At 45.3% G+C, this 19,973-nt stretch overlaps 1 protein-coding gene across 1 annotated transcript in view; it reads left to right on the top strand.

Annotated features, from left to right (window-relative positions):
- Positions 1 to 13,159, top strand: part of chsy1 (chondroitin sulfate synthase 1) — a gene marked incomplete at its 3' end in the record, with an annotated part of 75,656 nt that extends 62,497 nt beyond the window's left edge. Inside the window, exon 3 of the mRNA XM_080729263.1 lies at positions 11,561 to 13,159. Coding sequence (XP_080585389.1) covers positions 11,561 to 13,159 — 1,599 coding nt within the window. The remainder of the gene's footprint in view (positions 1 to 11,560) is intronic.
- Positions 13,160 to 19,973: the final 6,814 nt, after the last annotated feature.

Here is a 19,973-nt window from a genome sequence, read left to right as displayed (position 1 = left end):
AGCACCACCCCATGCCAGGGCTGGTGTTGTCTGTGGCTGTAGAAGAAGACACAGACACACAGCTAGAATGCTGCGAGAATCATTGACCCCCCCAGCCTTCACTTAGATCCTTTATGAGCTTCTCCATGGGTGGACATTTCTGGTATGTTGTTTTTGAATACGAGACGAAAGCGCAATTACATTTCAAGTTCCTGTTTGATTCTTGAAGTTTGTTAAGTTTGTTTGAAAGGGAAGCGCGGTATGATTAATGTGACACGCTGCGGGCAGAAATGGGCAACAATATTAGATAGACACGTTGGCAATGCAAATTGCAGTCGTGTTTGCCCACAGAATACTTGTCTTTCAACATGCTCATTCATTAGTATTCATTTATTCCTGCTGCACGGTATCGTAATGTCTCGACTGAATCCTTTGCATGCGTGCCAGTTCACCTTGAGCAGCTGTTTGTTTTTCTGATAAGGGGTAGGACAGTATCTTCTAACATCTACCGTAACAGATGCATTAATTCTCCACACGTTCTTGGTTCCCTCTCTGATTGATTACTCAGCAGTACGGCCTGTGACGTTTTTTGTGCTGTGGCCTTCCTGGGAAAATGGACTGCAATGGCACATTTATTTTTAATTCATTGCTCCGGGCTCACCATGACAGCCTGCACAGCAGGCGTGAACCTCAAGTCATGACTTCAGACTACCAGTGGGTTTTCTTCCCAGCACTAATGCTTATTTTGTATTTTGTCAAATTGACCCTTTTGTCCAAACATTACGTATTTTCGACGCCACTTGTCGAATACATGACATCTGTCTATTAGTATGTGTTGGACTAAAAGCTTATTTATACATGGTTGCACGCCAGCAGTGTCGCATGCCCAAAATAGCAGATGTACAACCTCACAACGTGTTGCATCGGCGCACTATATGGCACGCAACCAAGTATTTAAGACAATTACGCTGCAGAAGTCAGTCGTCTCCTGCCGACTTGGTTGGAACGACTTGTTCATGCAGAAAGAGCCCAGAGTGATGCAAGCCTGCCTGTGTGTTCCCGTGGTCCTGAGGGACATGCTAGAGAGTGAAGTCTCTGTCTCTCTCTCTCTCTCTCTGTTTCTCTTTGTGGGTAGAACAGCCTGCAAGGCTGTCGTATCTACCCTACAGGATCAACAAGGCTCCCGCATAAACAATGTGCTGGAAATACACACACACACTCTCTCTGTCACCTCACACTCAAGTTAGCAGGGAAATATTTTTGTTGAGCTGGAATATTAACCCATTCAGAACGGGTACACATTTTGTGTATCATTATTTTATGCTTTAACTATTGAAAAATAGCAGATATACAAGCTATCGTAGATCTGCTATTTTTGAAAAGTCGTGAACATTAGAATTTTGACCCGATTCTATAAGTGTCTTTTGAATCCTTCTAATTCTAGGCCTAAATGGGTTAAGTCCCAAGACCGAGGCGGTTTCTAACAACATTGATCAATTCTGACACGGAAAAGGGATGGATAAATAATTGATTCTTATTAATCTGGAAGGATTTGAGGCGAGTGGTTCTAGTCGTGCGTTTGGGTGACGCCTCTCGGTTGGCATCTTGTCCTCTTTGGATTCCTCCAGCACCGCTGAAGTAGCCGTGCTGCGTTGACTGATGGCCTGAGTCGCCGCCATGTATTGCATTACGATACCAACGCTGGCTGCACATCCCACAGCGTTGATGAAAAATGGCGTTTATCGAAACTGTTATGACACCGTTACGCATAACAGACCGCGTCGGGCTATTTATTTGTTTTATTTTTGATTCACCATCTGTTTCCATCTGCCTGCATTCCACTACTGCTGATGTTCATCCGTTTTTCTTACTTTGTGAGTTACTGCTGTCATACTGGGGATAATCCTTCTCTGGTACCGCTCGCTGTATATATTGGATAATGGAACATTTGAGTCACATGAGATATTCATCAACAGGTTCGCGATGGTGGCCAGGTCTGGCTTATTAAGTGTTCTGGAGATATATTAGCCCCCTGCTAATTTTACGAGTTCCTGTTTTGGCGCAGAGAAGTGCCCCTTCAATGCAGGAATGGGACAATGCATTCTGGGTATCAGCGATTTGAATGGCTGCTGCTGTTGTGATACACTTTAGAGCTACTGTTTCTGTTTCTGTTTCTGTTGGCTGTGTTCCTTGTTCAGTCTGTAGAATCTGGGGAAATCAGGTTGGATAACACTACAGTACCTGTACATGTTGTTGCTGCCTGGTAGAAGCAATATGTCCAAAACGGTTCATGCACTTTTCAGGAAATGGAAAAGATTGAATATAATAATAATGTAATTGTGTATATTATTTAAGCTCTTGTTAATGCCTTTCTTTGGTTCAATATTTAGACACACTTAAACCACTTTCTGTACTTTTGTACAGCGAAGTAGGGCATTCATTTATCAAATATAAAAACATCAAAAGTTGAAATATGGAGATACAAGGTTTCTGCCAAACAGCAACAATATGGATTTTAGATGTTGTTGATCTTTTCATTTTCATACTGCACCTGAAAGACTATAAAGCTATCTTACTATTCGGTTGTATGGAATACCAAATACCAGTCGGCGAGTGTTTCCGCTAGGTTGGCCGCCTTGGGGGCTGGGGCGTATTCAGCAGAGCAGGAAAGAAACTCTCGGGGTGCATATAAATTAGGTAATTGACATAAATACACATTTTGGTTCTCTAATTAAAAACCTAGACTAGGTTAAACCTGGTCTACGTAAATGAAAAGTGGCTTCATGTAAGGGTTATATGAAGCCACATACAATAGAAGGTATGCACGTGACATCATCATGATTCATCATACCCAGAAGTTATGCAGGAACGCCTACCGAGTGGCAAAAAAAACGACTTTCTGGCCTTGACAGCCCATACATCCAAACAGAAAAGTCCTATCCGATTGCATTAAACAACGTTAAATTCACTTAACCACTCGATTTGCCATTCACTTGATCCATGCTGCATATACCCTCTAGGTCTATGATGAGCTTATTTATTATAAGATATGTCGATTGTTCATTCTCAAGTGGTTTTGGGAATAGTCTCCTGATTAGCTCTTTGTTTATTTTTGGTCTATTGCACAGTTTAGTGGGGTTTCTAATCCCCTCCTGGAGTGTTTGGATACGCTATCAGCTGTCCCTCTACCATCCTGCTGGTCTCCCCAGGGGAAGGTTAACGTTTGGGGGTTGTGATATGAGGGCAGAGCTGGGTCCGTAAGGGGTGCACTTGGAGCCCTCAACTCGAGTTAAGTTGAGACAGAAATGTCTCTGCTGTAACCCGCTTATCTCTCCAGATAACACCCCCATTGTATTTATTTTAAAGTTTTTCGATAGGAGCTCTGGAACAAGATAAGAATATTGTTTTGCTTCTTTTTTTTATTGTCCTCGCCTCTCAATCAAATCCCACCCTCGCTATAGGCCTTTCTTTTGCTTTTGCAACTCTATTCTGTCTTTTATCTCTCATCAGGCTGCCAAAGGGGGTTTAACAGCAAATCAATGCCAGGCCCTGGAGCAGAATTTATTGTATTCCCAATGACAAATCCAGATTGGGTGGCGTGGTGTTTGGCAAATAACAGCCAGTGTGACAGCCTCTTTGAAATGGTTAGGTTAAGTCATGTTTTCTTAAGTTCATGTAGTTACCCAATAATTATAAGACATGATATCAGAGTGATAAAGAAATTGAGACTTATAACCAATCGTTGGCTTTGAAGAGGATAGCATAAATAGTTATCTTTTCTAAATATTAAATAAACTATTTGCAGCGGGTGGAAGCCTTAATTTGGCTTGCCACGCATGGTTAGATCGTCAGTACAATCTTTTGTTCAACTTTGGCTTCGCTTAAAATATAGCTGGCTTCGCTTAAAATGTAGCTGGCTTCGCTTAAAATGTAGCTTGGTGAATGCTCTGTGTGATGTTGTGTGTTTTTAGTTGTATTGACAAATGAAAATATCTTGTAAGAGCTTTATGCTTATTCTCCCACAAACATAACACCAACAGAATGGCTGCCTCCAGCATCAAGTGGACTGGTTTACAGAATGCCCCCAATCCAACAAGTTTACTCTGTGTGTATATCAATGACACATGTCAATGATACAAACACTGCGTACCAAAAGCGAGCATATCTTCCACCATGCGTGTGCAATTGCGTCAGCTGTGGCGATGCTGACGCCACAAGAGGAGACAACAGAAACACTTCAGTGACACGGCTATGTGGTCATCAGGCATGTTCAGTCCTGCTTACTCAACTCCGGGGCGTGGGACAAGCCATGGCGCTGTCAAAACAGTATGGACAATAAAACTAGATTGGCTTTCTAGTTTCCCTGAAATGTTGCTTGGGGGGGGCGGGTCCATTCCCCTCCAATTACAATCATTGCGTTCTGGAGTGACTGCGGCTACGATTAATTAAGTTCGGTTTGGGGATGAAAGGCAGTGGTTTGGAATGTCCTCGTTGCTTTGTTGCTCGCCTGCTTGTCAGCCCTGTGCATCTCCCAGCTCTCCCTGAGAGCCTTAGCTAAAGAGGACTGGTGGTGGTGGATAGAGGGAACGGCTGCAGGGAACAAAGGGCCTTTTCTGCTCTCTGTCACCCAGTTCCGTCCAGCCCCCAGTGGGAGATTCAGACCAAGGGGGCTTTTTTTTTTTACATTCCTGCATCGCCGGTCCTCTCAGGACACTGGAAGAGCCGAAGCTCGACACCAATTGGCAGCGCTGAGTGACAAGGCCCACATCAAGGTGTATATACTGTATATGTCTTCAGGCCGGAGTATGCAGTATACATAAGGCTATCAGGCCAGCGGGGTTTGGCAGCTAGACTATATTCACTTTCTGCTGTTCCGTTCCTTCCTCCGTTTAGGCTGTTTTCATTATTTACGACCGAGATAACAAGATGAAGTCAAGGCAGTATAACGGGAAACCCATTTAATCGTGGAGTATTTTGGACATGGCACGCTGCCTGGCAAGGCTTTTTCTGTGTTCCCACCTTGCATTAATACAAGGGAATGTGGCGAGAGCCATTGTGATGGACTAGAAAAGGCATGAGTGTGTACTCTCCCTTTCACTTCCCAGAGGGTGACTCAGTGGAGCACTCGTCACTCCACCTGATTTGGCATCTACCCAGACACGGGCCGGCAGGCAAACATTTTCCATCTCAAAATGAATTATATAAAAAAAAAAAGCCTGTTACTTTGAAGGGACACAAAATGGCTGCGTTTTAAATTTGCGAGAGAAGGGATCTGCGACAGCAGTTGAAAGCAAAAAAAGGATGGGCCAAGGTTGTGGATTAATGAACTGTGACGGACTTGGTCCTGGGATGTGATTGTCTGTGCTTGTAACTTTTACTGCAGAATTGTGCTATCTGATTCCGATTTTCTGAAGTAGCACTGTTCCTCTGGAATGCCTCCTCCTCTTTTAGATTTTTATAGATGTGCTTTTGATGTCGTCGCAAGATATTCAGTCTGCACTTTGTGACTTCAAACGGGCCATGGCGGATTGATGTAATCTTAGATAAAGTTATTGTGGGTTAAGTGCCACTGTCTCTGCAGTGTTCCAGAGTACTGTCAGTAGCGTGTCAGTGCATGCCGAGGCATTTCCCCAGATAATTCTACCCTACACTACAAGGCCTGCTCCCTACAACCCCTGCAGTCTTAGAAAAAGTCTTCTCTTTGTGTGTCAAGTCAACATATTATTTACCAGTAAGACTCCCTAATCAGGAGATAAGCGACCGCCAGGCCGCAGCGTGATTTTAGGGCAAAATGTGTAGGAGCCGTGTCCAAAAATGTGTTTTAAAAAATCGGCCTGAAGGGGGCGTTAAATGTGACAGATCCATGTTGATGACATGAGTGTAGACATACTGTGTACCGATTTGCGTGATCTTTGGCCAAAGATTGTAGGAGCTGTGTCCATAAATGTGTTTTGCAAGAACCGGCCTCATGGTGGCGCTAGAAGAGGGTCATGTGAGAATTGATGGGTGGAGGTTGTGGTTTGGCAGGCAAGGAGTGTAGGTGCAAAATGTGGCTTGGATCAGGGCAACGGTTGCGGATTATGAGCAGGAGAAAAGTGTGACGTGTGACGTGTGACTGACTGACAGCTGGTCGAGGTTTTGATAGTAACTGCGACCTGACGGTCGCAACCAATATCCAACTCACTGCATGACATTTTTTTAAGTGTACTTGTATCTTATATCATCGCTATGAAGAAACGAACATTTGAAATACACTACTGCGTGTCTGTTTCCTATACAATAGTTTGGATAGGATAACAATATTGTTCTGTTCTGCAGCAGTCTTTGGGCTTGGCATCTGTCAGGTTCTGGGGCTGTTCTCATATCCTGCCTGCTGCCTTTCAAATATCCTGAACTAGCCCGAGTCAAAGTCTTTTGTTGGTATTTGTGTGTGTTTTAGTCAAATGACCCGTCCTCTCTCACTTCCTGTGCTGCTGGCTCAGCTGAAACACAATCATTCCCTTGAGGTAGTCTATAGGGATGTTTTTATCTGTATTGGTACATAATATGATCCTCCTTTTACAGTATGTTTATCACTTCGTTATGGTGTAGCATAGTGGCATCAGGTTTGTTGTCAAACCAGACCTGGAAGCAGGTGCAATCTGAATCTGAAAGGGAGGGAGTGATGATTGTGTATTCTGTAAATGTGAGCAGCTTATGGGGCAGGTAAAATTGAATTGGCCCACCTTTAAAGCCGCTGATTAAATAACATACAGTAAGCCCTGCATATCCATCATCCACTTCTTGTAGGCTATATGCCATGGGTATTCAACTGGCGGCCCGCGGGCCAAATGCGGCCCGCGGGGACCTTCCTTGTGGCCCCTGGAGCAATTTTGAAAAAAAAAAAAAAAAAAAAAAATTTTGAAAAAAAAAAAGAAAAAAAAATCCAAAATCGTTTTTTTTGTGGAGACTAATGAACGTTATATGTATGGTTTGCGCGATATGAAACGTGAGCTTCATCTTACCATAATCACAGTAATCCCTAATCATATTCCATCATAGTCAAGTGAAGAGACTCCAGTCAGAGCACTGCAGCAGAGTGGAGTGTGTGTGTGTGTGTGTGTGTGTCTGACCACCTGATCCTCGTTGAGCATCGTTAAAGCATCAAAGAAGGCAATTGTGTGTGCACTGCAATAAGGTCGACATCTACTCTAAGATAGCATCAAAGCCAGGTTGGCCATCACTAGTGTGATGTAGTTAGCACTAGGTTTTAAACAAGAAAGCATGTGTACAGTTGTCAACTTGTTGAACAGAAATTAAGCACATTGACATGAAAAGTAGATGAAAATGTGGTTGTTTGTGAAAATGTAGTAGTGAAAATGTGGTCGTGCCCGTTGTCTCAAGTGTTCATTAGATTAATAGCTTGGGGGGGGGGGGGGGGGGGGGTACGTTAGTGCGGCCCCCGGCCCCTTGGTTTTCTGTCAATGTGGCCCCCTGAACAATTTTGTTGAATACCCCTGCTATATGCTGTCCGACAAACCAGAGAGCTATTGATTTAAACAGCCTCGCTCAGTTCTCATTTTACGCCGCGGTCCCTGCAGTGAATAGGCTATATAGCTAATATTGATGAAGTCGTCTGCTGTCACAACGAAGCCGCTAGCCGGTTGTAGGTGCTGGGCAGAGAAATGAGTTTGGACAGACCACCCTCCACTACAAGAGAGCCAATTACAGCCACATAATGGCGGCTCCAATTAGATTTGCATGGAGCATGCGGGAGCAGGCGCCGGGTTTTGTGCTCCAGATTAAACGCGGCCGAGGCAGAGGTTACGCTACTCTGCTCGTCTAAGGCCCCCGCCATGACGGTTTCTCTCCTGGTCTTCTCCTGCTCACTGCAACAGGCCCATTCCAGTCAGTCTGATTTGACTTACCCCTTCACACGTATATATACACACACTCAGCTGGTTGGGAGCTAGCATTGCAGCTGGCCAGGGTACACATGCTGACTCGACAGCGGGACGCGTTTATATATAATTTAATGTAACAGTTCTTCTTTCAATAAATGGCCTTTACACACTTGATATTCACACACTTTGTATACACAAAGGACACACGCACGCACACAAGCAAGCATGCATGCACACGCGTGTGCACACACACACACACACACACACACACACACACACACACACACACACAAGACACGCATAGATTCAGTAATCACCTAGCTACAGTAATCAGAAATCACATTAGGCTAATAAAACTCAAAATAGCTGGTTTATCAACTCGAGCCATGCGCCTGTTACTTAAATCTTTCGACACTAAAAGGCCTGGGCTTAATGAAGTCTAATGATGAAATGCATGCTTCTTTCCCATGGAGCCTGTGTGCCGCCGCCTGCTATTGCTAATGAATGTGTCATATACTGTACAAAGAGCAGGAATATCTGGATATCAATATCAAATGAACACACGTACCAAACTCCCAACATGTTCCAATCTGTACCTTGGTTCTTCGCCCAGGCCTTTAGTCTTCATCTTCACATTCATTATTCAAAGCGGCACCATGGCCATGTATCTGTTGCATCAGGCAAGTGGCACTCCGTCTCCATTCACACGTTCCAATACCTGAAAGACTGACCACATTACAGAAAGACTGACCACATTACAATCAATCACATGCTGTTGCATGCTTAACGGTAATTGCAGACGACTCGTCATCTTCGATATCCATTAGACTGTTAATTGAGTCAGCGGCCTGTGTTGTTATTTTTGGGCCGCGCTGTAGCTTTATTATCGTGGGTTTAATAGAGACTTCCAGTGAGTTACTTCTGAAGAGAGCCAGGCCGAGGAGTCATCCCTGCGGAGAGAGGGCTCCTTTGTGTTAGCTAGTCTATTTCAGTGCATTCGCGAGCCTCTGGCCTGTAGTAATGTGTTTGTTTAGGCCTCGGCGTGCTACGGGATAATGGTATCACTTCACCACCGCGTTCTAGTCGGTTGGCAATCATCTACCTTCTCCGAGATAGCTTTGTCCTCTGTAATTGACCGCGTTGTCGCTTGATAACACTGTTAACTTTACTTTTGTGTTTGTGTGTGCGCGTGTGTGTGTTTGCAGTCGGCTGTTTTGTCAGTTGATAATACTGTTAGTTTTACTTTGTTTTGATATTGTGTGTGTGTGTTGACTCACTTGAGGCTATGGGCTAATGTGGTGCGGTGGGGAGATAAGATGGACATGGTTGATTTAGTCATAATATCGTTGTTGTCGGGTGGAAACCTCGTATGTCCAAAACATTTATTTATCCTTTTAAAAAATGATTTAAAATAGTGAAAATAGCTTATCTACGAGGACACAACGCCTCGCGCCGCGAGGCGTTGTGTCCTCGTAGATCTGCTATTTTCACTAGTTTTATGCGACAGTCTTCTATGATGAAGCAGGGCTTTACCTTACGAAGAAACGTACACATTTTCAAACGTGGAGCTACGAGGTTTCTGCCCGACAGCGACGACATACTCTACCGCTGAATTAGGTCTCCAATGTCAGAACTCATGGTCTTATGTTAAATTCCCATAGAGATTGAGTAATCACCCACATCACCTTTGCTACACTGTAGTAAGAGTTTTGTGGTGATGTCCCAGGGAACATTCTGTATCCGTGGGACACATAAGAGCGTCGGGGCTTCAGAGCAGTGATCGCTTGCTTATCAGCAGCGATCCCCCAAGCAATCCACATAATGGGGCCCGTTTGAAGCACGAGGCTTCAATTCCCGGCAATAACTCCTGATTTATCTTTTTCTCTCCTTTTTGTTAACAAGCCATTACGGGGCGATTAGATGAAAGGGAGGCGGGCAGCGGCGTGGTGGGGCTAATGACTGTGAAAAATCGTGGTAATGAGTCATACGTTGCAGTGGCTCACAAGCGGCAGAGGTCAGATAATTAGGGGGTGCTAATGACGATGGGAGCCATGGGAGAGAGGGGCATAAACATCCTGACTGGCTGCTGTTGTCTCCCAGCTGGACGCAGCCTGTGACCTGGCCTGCCTCTGAGCAGGGCTGAAGTAGCGCTCCCAAAACCCTCTCCAGCCCCCGCGGCCCCCCGCCCCTTCTCATCTCCCCACATCTTTCTCACCCGAACAAAAACCTGTCACGCTTCTGAGAAATTAGATAGCCGGTTTTCCCTCGAAGTGCTTCCTGTTGGCGCGGATGAAGGGAAGGAATATTGACGGAACGGACACGGAGGGAAGGTTTTAGCGGGGAGCCTTTGACGTGCCACACACACGGCGAGGCTCGCGCTCTCTGCGCGAAACCATGCAGCAGCATGCTGTACCCACATGCATGTTTCATATGGGCAGGCCGGAACGCACTACACAGATTCCCGTTAAAAACGGCCATGCATGCGGCGCTCTGGCTTCTGATGTAATGGGCTGACCCCCTCACACTCAACCAGCACAGGTTTGCTCAAGACTTCCATTGATGACAGACTGCAGCCTGTTGTGGTTGGCAGCGTGCCGGCTCCTAGTTGCAGAGGAACGCGGGGGCAGAGCCCGTGGAAAAGCAAAGAGAGTTACTCAGGCAGTTCTTGTGACCGTGTTCAGGTTTGGGTATCGCTTTCCACGGCTCAGCCCGGCCTCTGTGCCTGTCCTGTCTTAATTCTATGTATCGCTTTTCCCCAGGGGAGGGGGGCTTGTGGCTGCATTCCAGAGCAGTCCTCCCAAATTGGGCTTTCTGGGGGCTGCCGTCGTTCGTAAATAGAACCTCTGGCTTTCTGATGCTCCCTTCATTAGGAAGGCAACAAACACAGACCCTGCCTTCTTGACCATGGTTGAGCCGCTGCCAACGGGGGCCTAAGCAGCTGTCCCACTGTTTACACATTCGGCCTCCTGTGATTTTGGGGAACATTAGGTTTATAAAGCTTCAACAGGTCCGCGGTAAACACTCGCTCACTCAATGAAGCGAGTCTCTTCGTCAGTGCTGGAGCTAAGTCACTAAGTGCACTCCTTGAGCCCTCCCATAATTTGTACTTTGCCTTAGTTGAATTATATTAAACACGGTATCTTGGCGCACACTTGGCTAATACACAAAAGCCATATTTGTGTTTGCAATCAGACAAGAGTTGTGGCACCTTGGGTCAATATACAAAGGCAATGATGCACAAACTGTGGGTTGGGACCAGACCTTGGATCGCGATGCAGAATTGTGTGCAGATTTAGAACGGCAATGCAATTACATGAGCCACGTAATAGTTTTAGTCACATGTTTGTTTTTAAACCTCATTGAGATTTATTTTATGTCAAAAGGGAACATTGCTATACAATACATACAGTATGTATTAATACGTATGAATAGTATGAACTGTTAAGAGCAGGCTATGTCAGCAACCAAACAATTTGTCATCATAAATACGTACTTGGATTCATATTTCTGGGTCATGGCTGGAAAGGTTTCTGCATGGGTTGAAGCATCTACCAGTGTACTTGCATGGTCGCAGGTGGATTTCTGTTTAACAATGAACTGTACTGTAGTCCTTGGTCCTAGACATAAAATGTGCAATGCTTATCTCCTCCTAATCCTGTCCTCTCTCCCCCCTCTTCTCTCCCTCTCTCTCTCCACAGATGCAGCAGCTGTTCTATGAGAACTACGAGCCAAACAAGAAGGGATACATCCGAGATCTGCACAACAGCAAGATCCACCGCGCCATCACTCTCCACCCCAACAAGAACCCTCCCTACCAGTACCGCCTGCACAGCTACATGCTGAGCCGCAAGATCGCCGAGCTGCGCCACCGCACCATCCAGCTCCACCGCGAGATCGTCCAGATGGGCCGCTACGGGGCCGCGGAGCCCAGCCGCGAGGACCTCCAGCTGGGCATGCCGCCGTCCTTCATGCGCTTCCACCCGCGGCAGAGGGAGGAGGTCCTCGAGTGGGAGTTCCTGACGGGGAAGTACCTGTTCTCCTCGTCTGACGGGCAGCCCCCCCGCCGCGGCATGGACTCCTCCCAGAGGCAGGCCCTGGACGACATCATAATGCAGGTGATGGAGATGATCAACGCCAACGCCAAGACGCGGGGCCGCGTCATCGACTTCAAGGAGATCCAGTACGGCTATCGGAGGATCAACCCCATGTACGGCGCCGAGTACGTTCTGGACCTGCTGCTGCTCTACAAGAAGCACAAAGGGAAGACCATGACGGTGCCCGTGAGGAGGCACGCCTACCTGCAGCAGACGTTCAGCCAGATCCAGTTCCGAGAGGAGGAGGAGATGGATGCCCAGTCCCTGGCGGGCCGCATCAACCAGGACTCCGACTCGCTCTCCTTCATCTCCAACTCCCTGAAGATGCTGGTGCCCTTCAAGCTGTCCAACTCGGGCCAGGACCAGCGGGAGCCCAAGGAGAAGAAAGTCAACATCCTGGTGCCCCTGTCGGGCCGCTACGACATCTTTGTGCGCTTCATGGCCAACTTCGAGCGCGTGTGCCTCATCCCCAACCAGAACGTCAAGCTGCTGGTGCTGCTCTTCAGCACGGACAACAACACGGAGCGCGTGAAGCAGGTGGAGCTGATGCGGGAGTACCACATGAAGTACCCCCGCGCCGAGATGGAGATCAAGCCCGTGTCGGGCTCCTTCTCGCGGGCGCTGGCGCTGGAGGTGGGCTCCTCGCACTTCTCCAACGACTCGCTGCTCTTCTACTGCGACGTGGACCTGCTCTTCACGGCCGACTTCCTCAACCGGTGCCGCGGGAACACGGCGCCGGGCGAGCGGACGTACTTCCCCATCATCTTCAGCCAGTACGACCCCAAGGTGGTGTACGCGGGCAAGGTGCCCAGCGACAACCACTACGTGTTCACCGCCAAGACGGGCCTGTGGCGCCACTACGGCTTCGGCATCGTCTGCGTCTACAAGGGCGACCTGGTGCGCGCCGGCGGCTTCGACACGTCCATCCAGGGCTGGGGCCTGGAGGACGTGGACCTCTTTAATAAGTTCGTCCAGTCGGGGCTCCAGTTGTTTCGGAGCACGGACACGGGGATCGTGCACGTGCACCACCCGGTGCTGTGCGACCCCAACCTGGAGGCCAAGCAGTACAAGATGTGCCTGGGCTCCAAAGCCTCGTCGCACGGCTCGACACAGCAGCTGGCTGAACTGTGGCTCGAGAAGAACGACCATGGCTTCCGGAGGCTGGCGAGCAGCCCCAATAATGGCTCGGTTAGGACAGCGTGAGAGAACGGCCCCGGCCGCTAGAACAGTCGAGGACACGGAGCCGCCCGGCCCGGGCTCTCTCTCTCTCTCTCTCTCTCTCTCTCTCTCTCTCTCTCTCTCTCTCCCTCCTCCTAGTGGTGTTTTTTTGACTACCTAATTTATTTTTTATCGAGAATCAAAGACTTCACACGGATATATTTTGAAAATGTGTCTTTTTTTTTAAGAAAATATGAAAAAGAAAAAACACTCCACGGTGAACAGTGAACTTGAACAGCCTGACCCTAGCATATAAGTATGTTTTTAATTAATAATACAAGAAGGAATATTGATGACCAATTTTCCTCCGGATGTGAGCCTGATTTTAAAATGGGGGGCCTGGAGGCCTCCGAAGTCTGTAACCAGACCATTGTGTGTTATCTGTAAAGACAATGGGGGGACGGGGAATACCAGGGGTTATTAATGTGTACCTCAATGAAGTACACCCATGCGGTCCTTAAGTATTACATTTGTCTTGTGTGGAGAAAATAGACTTTATGATGATGTATTCTAAGACCAGCAGTGCTCTAAAGAAAACTGAACTCTTGATTGTGAATGTTTACAAGAGGGTGATTATGAACAACATTTCATCAATGAAAAAAGTTGACTTAAATCACAGCTATCTTAATTATGACCGAGGGCCATTTCGTTTGATTCCTTTTGATTTGCAATGTTTTTTTTTTTTTTTTTTAATAATACAGAATAACACTGTTATCGTTCCTCCTGGACTTGTACTTCCATTTATGATTAATTTCTGTGAACCCAACTGCTGGATTTAATATCTGCAATTCATCTTCCGCTGTCTAATTTATTGAATTTGTAGGCTCCATTTCTCTGCTCTCTGACTGTTGGAATATGTATATTAGAAAGATTGTATAACCATCTCAGTCATTGAATAGCATTTTTTATTTTTATTTTAGCTTTCTTTTCCCACATTCATTCTCATTATTACCAAAGAGTTTTTGCACAGTCTGCTTTAGGTATCATCGTGTGCGTGTGCGTGTGTGTGTGTGTGTGCGTGTGTGCGTGTGTGTCTTGTTTTCTAGGTGGTGCAGGCACAAACATGAAAATTATTGTAAAGTGGCGTGAGCGAGTGAGTGAGCAAACTGTATTCCCAGACCATACCGATGAGCATTTGTGGGGATTTCTAACGATGATGTTGAGTCAGGTTTTGTTGGGCTAACATGGGACCAGTGCCAGGTTGAGTCACGTGCATCATTCTCTCTTTTTAATGAGTTCCTTTTTAATCTTTGAATAAAAAACTGTCGTGGTCGGTCGTAGTCAAAAGAACTCTGGTACCGATAGCGGTTCTTCGTTCACTTCTGTGGTGTCTTCTTGGCACCATCGTCTAATCCTTTTCTACAGGTTTGACGGATAGATATCTCAAAATTCCAGTGGGTTCTAATTATAAAGTTGAAGGGTTGCGTTAATTCTATTCTATGGTCATTCGTCGCCTAACGGTCGCTGTAGGCAGGACCATTGCAGTGCTCCTCTTGATTTGGGTTAAGCATTCCTCAGCTATTAGTCCAGCCCCTAACAGGCCATGGGCTAATTTATTATTGGACAAAATGTAACGGTATGAATGACTGCACACTCACCATAGTGTTTTATTTTCTTTATCTGTTTTTTTTTTCTTTTTTTTTCCGTTTCTGTTCTTTCAGCCCTGTCCAACTGGGAAAGGTTTTATATTTAAAAAATAAAATGGGGAAAATGTTTATCAGAATGTATGCTCTTGTGGTGTTTTTCTTAAGCTTTACTTAAAGGAGCTATAGTCAACTTTTTCTTGTTCGAAAATATTTTATAAAAAAATAAGCTTCATATATGTGTTTCTATTCAAACATGACCACAAAAAATAATGATAAAATAATCATTTTGGCCATTGTCGGGCCGACACATTGTTTTCATCCTAGTCTAACACTATCAAAGAATAGACATTTTTATTTTAGCTTCAGTTTTTCAAGAAAAAGTTGACTATAGCTCCTTTAAACAAACCAAAAAAAAAAAAGATTTGCCCATGGGATTTTCCCCACGCGGAACTGCTGTGTGGCCCACGTCTAGATACCACATCAGCATGTGCCGATTTTGCGCGTAGGGGTGTGTTGGTTTTAAAATGAGGCGTGGTGTGGCAAGATTAGGGTGCAATTCTAGTCTTCCTACAGACTTCACGCTCCCAAGTTAAGACCAGCTCCAACCTGTTCTTATCATCACATGGCGCTGTGAGGTGCAGGTGCTTCGTCAGGATCTACACAGCACAAGGACACTCCGTGCATTACATCATGCTTCAATGACTTGTTTAAAAACAAAACCAAACTTAGGTTTATATGAGGAGATATTAGAGCTACAGGCAGCTAGACTGCACTCTGTCGAGGTGCCAACTTGCGCTTTGTGCACTCATAGTTCCCTTCCAAAGAAAGCGACAAGTGCGACCAGCAGAGCGCGCAAGTTGGGTCATGAGTGCTGTCTGTATGTACTGCAGGGTTCCCCAATAGGCGGCCCGCGGGCCATTTGCGGCCCGCGGGGGGCTACTGTCTGGCCCCCAACAACCCCAGTAATAATGGTGGTATAAGGGCAGCAACAACACGAGTATATCGTCGTTGTCGGGTGGAAATCTCGTATCTCCAAATTTGAACGTTCTTTCGCAAAGTAAAGCCCTGCTTCATCATACAAGGCCGTCTCACAAAAGTAGTGAAAACAGCAGATCTACAAGCACACAACGCCTTGCACCTGTAGATCGGCTGTTTTCACTAGTTTAAATATTTTTTTAAATGATAAATGCAAAACAAACGGTTTTGGACATATAAGACAACGACGATATCTGAACTGTCGCTGGAGTAGCGGGAACGCCACCGTCGCCCCCTGCAATGTTGTGGCCCTCGGCTTGGTAGTGGTACCCTAGACATAATTCGGCCCTTGGGGAAAACTAATTGGGGAACCCTGATGTACTGTATGTGGGTGGGCAAGTTGGCACTCTGTTGGTGCCAACTTGCTCCTGTTAATTATATCAGGTCACACTTGTTGGTGTCGAGAACGTGTCGAGAACGCTCATTGGCACTGCCTTTACAGACAGCACCAAACAGTACTTGCGGGCTCTGCTGGCGCAAGTAACAAAAGCAGAAGCACAACACGTTTCATTCCATTTCATCACTCCAGTGTTGATTTCGTCGACTAAAACTATGACAAAAAATGTTTGTCGACTGAGTTTTTTTCACTGACAAAAACTAAATAAAAACTAAGCTGTGATGACTAAAACAAAGACTAAATATATTGACAATTTCGTCAACAAAATAAAAACTAGACTAAAACGTTAGGGAGGGACTAGTGGAGAAGAGTCATTTTATGTTTGGTTGCTCTCAGGTGTTGCTTGCTGAAAATAGCCGATCTACAAGCTCACAACGCGTCGCAGCGCGACACGTTGTGAGCGTAAAAATCAGCCATTACAATGTCATCAAGGCCTGCCAAAATACATTTTAGTTGACTAAATCAACTGTAGATTTAGTCGCCTAAAATCTTATGATAATTAGTCGACTAAAATTAGACTAAAACTAAATGACATTTTATTCAAAAGACTATGACTAAAACTAAATCAAAATTTGCTGTAAAAAACAACACTTCATCACTCACGTTCAACAATTGAGGTGGCATTTAAAGCACTTGATTCTTCATTAATCCAGGAAATAAAACTAAGCAATTGCCGCTGCTATGCCTGTTACCAGACGAGCAGTGATGGAAAGAGCCAGACGGTAATGCTCAATTTTAGTTGTGTGCACCAAACATATCTGATCTAAAAGCCCACAATGTGTCACAGCGCGATGCCTAGTGGTGACTGGTGAGCATGTAGATCAGTTCTTTTCAGAGCTGCACTAGCAGTCGCGCAACCAAGTAGGAAAGCACCTGTGTTAAGAAAAGCCTCTTAAGAGAGCTGGTTTGTGCAGGTGGAAATTCCGACCTAAAGGTCTTTGCACACCGGGAGCGTCATGAATAAACAATCCGTCAGCGATTACGCCAGCGATTATTTCACATCAAACTACTCATACAGTTGATGGCTCATCATTCATACAGGGAGCATGACGGTGCACAGAAAGGTCAACTTCCATGACAATCCAGCTGGCTCTAAGCCTTGCCACTAATTTGGCAAAAAAAAGTCTGTCAGGATTAGACCGGTTAAGGAAGCTAGTCGGCTAATGTTACCACTGCAGCTTTTTTACCATTCTAATGTTCAGGAACTTCCTTCATGGGCCATTGAAGTAGGCCCCCCATGCAAATGCCGGGATAAGTCAATATTGTGCTTTTGTGCCTCTCTGGGGGCCATAAAGACAACCTAAGCAGCGGGGGAGGCAAAGAGTGGAGCTGACTCTAAACCCTAAATACACACTACACAGTCACATCTGCACTCAGATATATCTCCCTCTTTCTCTCACACTCGTACGCACGCACGCACGCACACACACACACACACACACACACACACACACACAGGGGTGTTGCACCAAATTCTGGGCCCTGGGTACAAGGATTCACTCACATTTTGTGCTTTAGCTATTGAAAAATAGCAGATATACAAGCTCACAGCGCGGCACCGAGTGCCACGCTGCGAGCTTGTAGATCTGCTATTTTTAGAAAAATCTTGAAAATTTGTGTTAAAGTATAAAATAATTAAGGCTCCTCCATCTTGGGCCCTAGTAACTCAGTCCCACTTCCCCCCCCCCCCCTTGTGACGCCCCTGCACACATACACACACACACACACACACACACACACACACACACACACACACACACACACACACACTGACTCACTGACTCACTGACTCACTCACTCACTCACACTTAAGAGTGACTCCTTTGACTTTTCTTCATTGCTTATTCAAAGAGACAGAGCTGGATACCCGGGGGCCTCCTTGACATTCTACCTCAACGATACAAGCTCTCTGTAAAAAAGGAAAAAAGACAGCTTGAGACTTTTTCACTCCTGGACACACATTTCCTGGCACAAGAATGTCGACGCTATAAAAATGCACAGCACTCAGGTTGTTGAGGTGGGCCGAGAAACATACAGGGCAACTTGTTTTCAGTATTATATCAATCTGTAACGCTGAAAGAAAACACACTCTGTTTTTCCGCAACCGTACACTTCGTAACTGGGCCTCAGAAGGGCAGTGGTGTAAAGTAACTACAGTGAGTACATTTATTTGAGTACTGTACTTGTTAAAGGAGGACTTCACCACTTTTCAACCTGTCTTCATATAATAGGTCCTCACTGATGTTCATAATAAAATAGCAAATTTTTTTCCTACTCAGTCTGGGTATCTCATAGGAGAGCTGTCAAATCCTTCCACTGGTGACATCATCGTTTGACAGATATTTTTTAAACCATATTTTTGAAAAAAAAAAAAAAAAAAAAGTTTTCAGGAATAGAAAGTCTGCAGTTTCTATTAGCTTGCATTTCCCATTGATGATGTCACCGGTGGAAGGATTTGACCCACCCACAGCTCTCCTATGAGACCCAGACTGAGTAGAAAAAAATCAAACCTCGGTTCGAAGTGAATCGGTGAACTGTTATTCTATGTGTTCTAGAGTTATGAACTCTGTGATCTGTACATTCTTTATATTCTGAATGAATGAATGAATGATTTTATCTGGAGGGCCAAATTGTCATGTGAAGCTTGACCAATCCTCAAAGTATCCAATCATCAGACCGACGGACACTACACACATATTCTGGACGTACGGGACAGATAAAACCTGTTCATTCTGGACTGAAATGACCATATATATATGGATATGGGACACACATTTTGTTTTTGAAAAAACCTGTTTATTCTGGACTGAAATGACCATATATGGACATGGGACACACAAAGCCACTCATTGGAAGCGGCTTTCACCGCTTCAAAAATTGTGATATTTTAGCATGAACATTAGTGAGGACCTATTATATGAAGATTGGTTGAAAAGTCGTGAAGTCCTCCTTTAAGTACAATTTTGAGGTATTTGGTACATTTCTTGAGTATTTGCAATTTCCAATACTTTTACTGTACTTCTACTCCACTACATCTAAGAGGAAAATATAGTACTTTTACTCTATACTATATTTGAGTACGTTTGCCACCACTACTGCAGAAGGGTCATACATTTGTCAGTGTACGACCAGTGTATTCGTCAGTGCCACTGCCCACGCTGACAAGCTGTTGCACCCCCTCAACCTCAGCCTTCCCTCATACAAATATAATCTAACATATAATTTTAGAGAGAGGTCAGTCAGTCAGTCACTCAGTCACAAAATGCATTATCTATTCACTCGCTTCAGCGACTGATCTCAAATTTAACATGGCATTGGTCATTAGCATTATACACACAATGACGGAGCCCGAATTTCATTTTTCCCAAATTCTAGCGATTTCTTAGCGTTTCTTCACTCTACAGCTCTACAGCCTGTTGTCAGGGTTACGGTCCGTTCCTCCAGGCCATGGGATCTGTAGCCCCGGGCACACACACACCTCTCTCACAGTTAGGAATGCACCATGCAGTTACAGTTACTTTCCCCAAAACCCACACTCTGCACATATTTTGCAGCACATATATTCGAACGGGTAAGGTCTAGTTAATATATATACAGCATTTCATTGCTGCTGGGTGGAAACATTGTATGTCCAAATGTAGAATGTTCCAATGTAGTTATTAGTCACAAAAGCTCTTGTTAACCCATTTAGAACGGGTACACATTATTGTGTATCATTATTTTATGCTTTAACTATTGAAAAACAGCAGATATACAAGCTCACAGCGCGGCACCGAGTGCC

This window comes from Nannobrachium achirus (genome assembly GCF_963921795.1).
Source record: "Nannobrachium achirus genome assembly, chromosome: 7".
NCBI classification, from domain to species: Eukaryota; Metazoa; Chordata; class Actinopteri; order Myctophiformes; family Myctophidae; genus Nannobrachium; species Nannobrachium achirus.
This window is presented reverse-complemented; position numbering and strand designations above follow the sequence as displayed.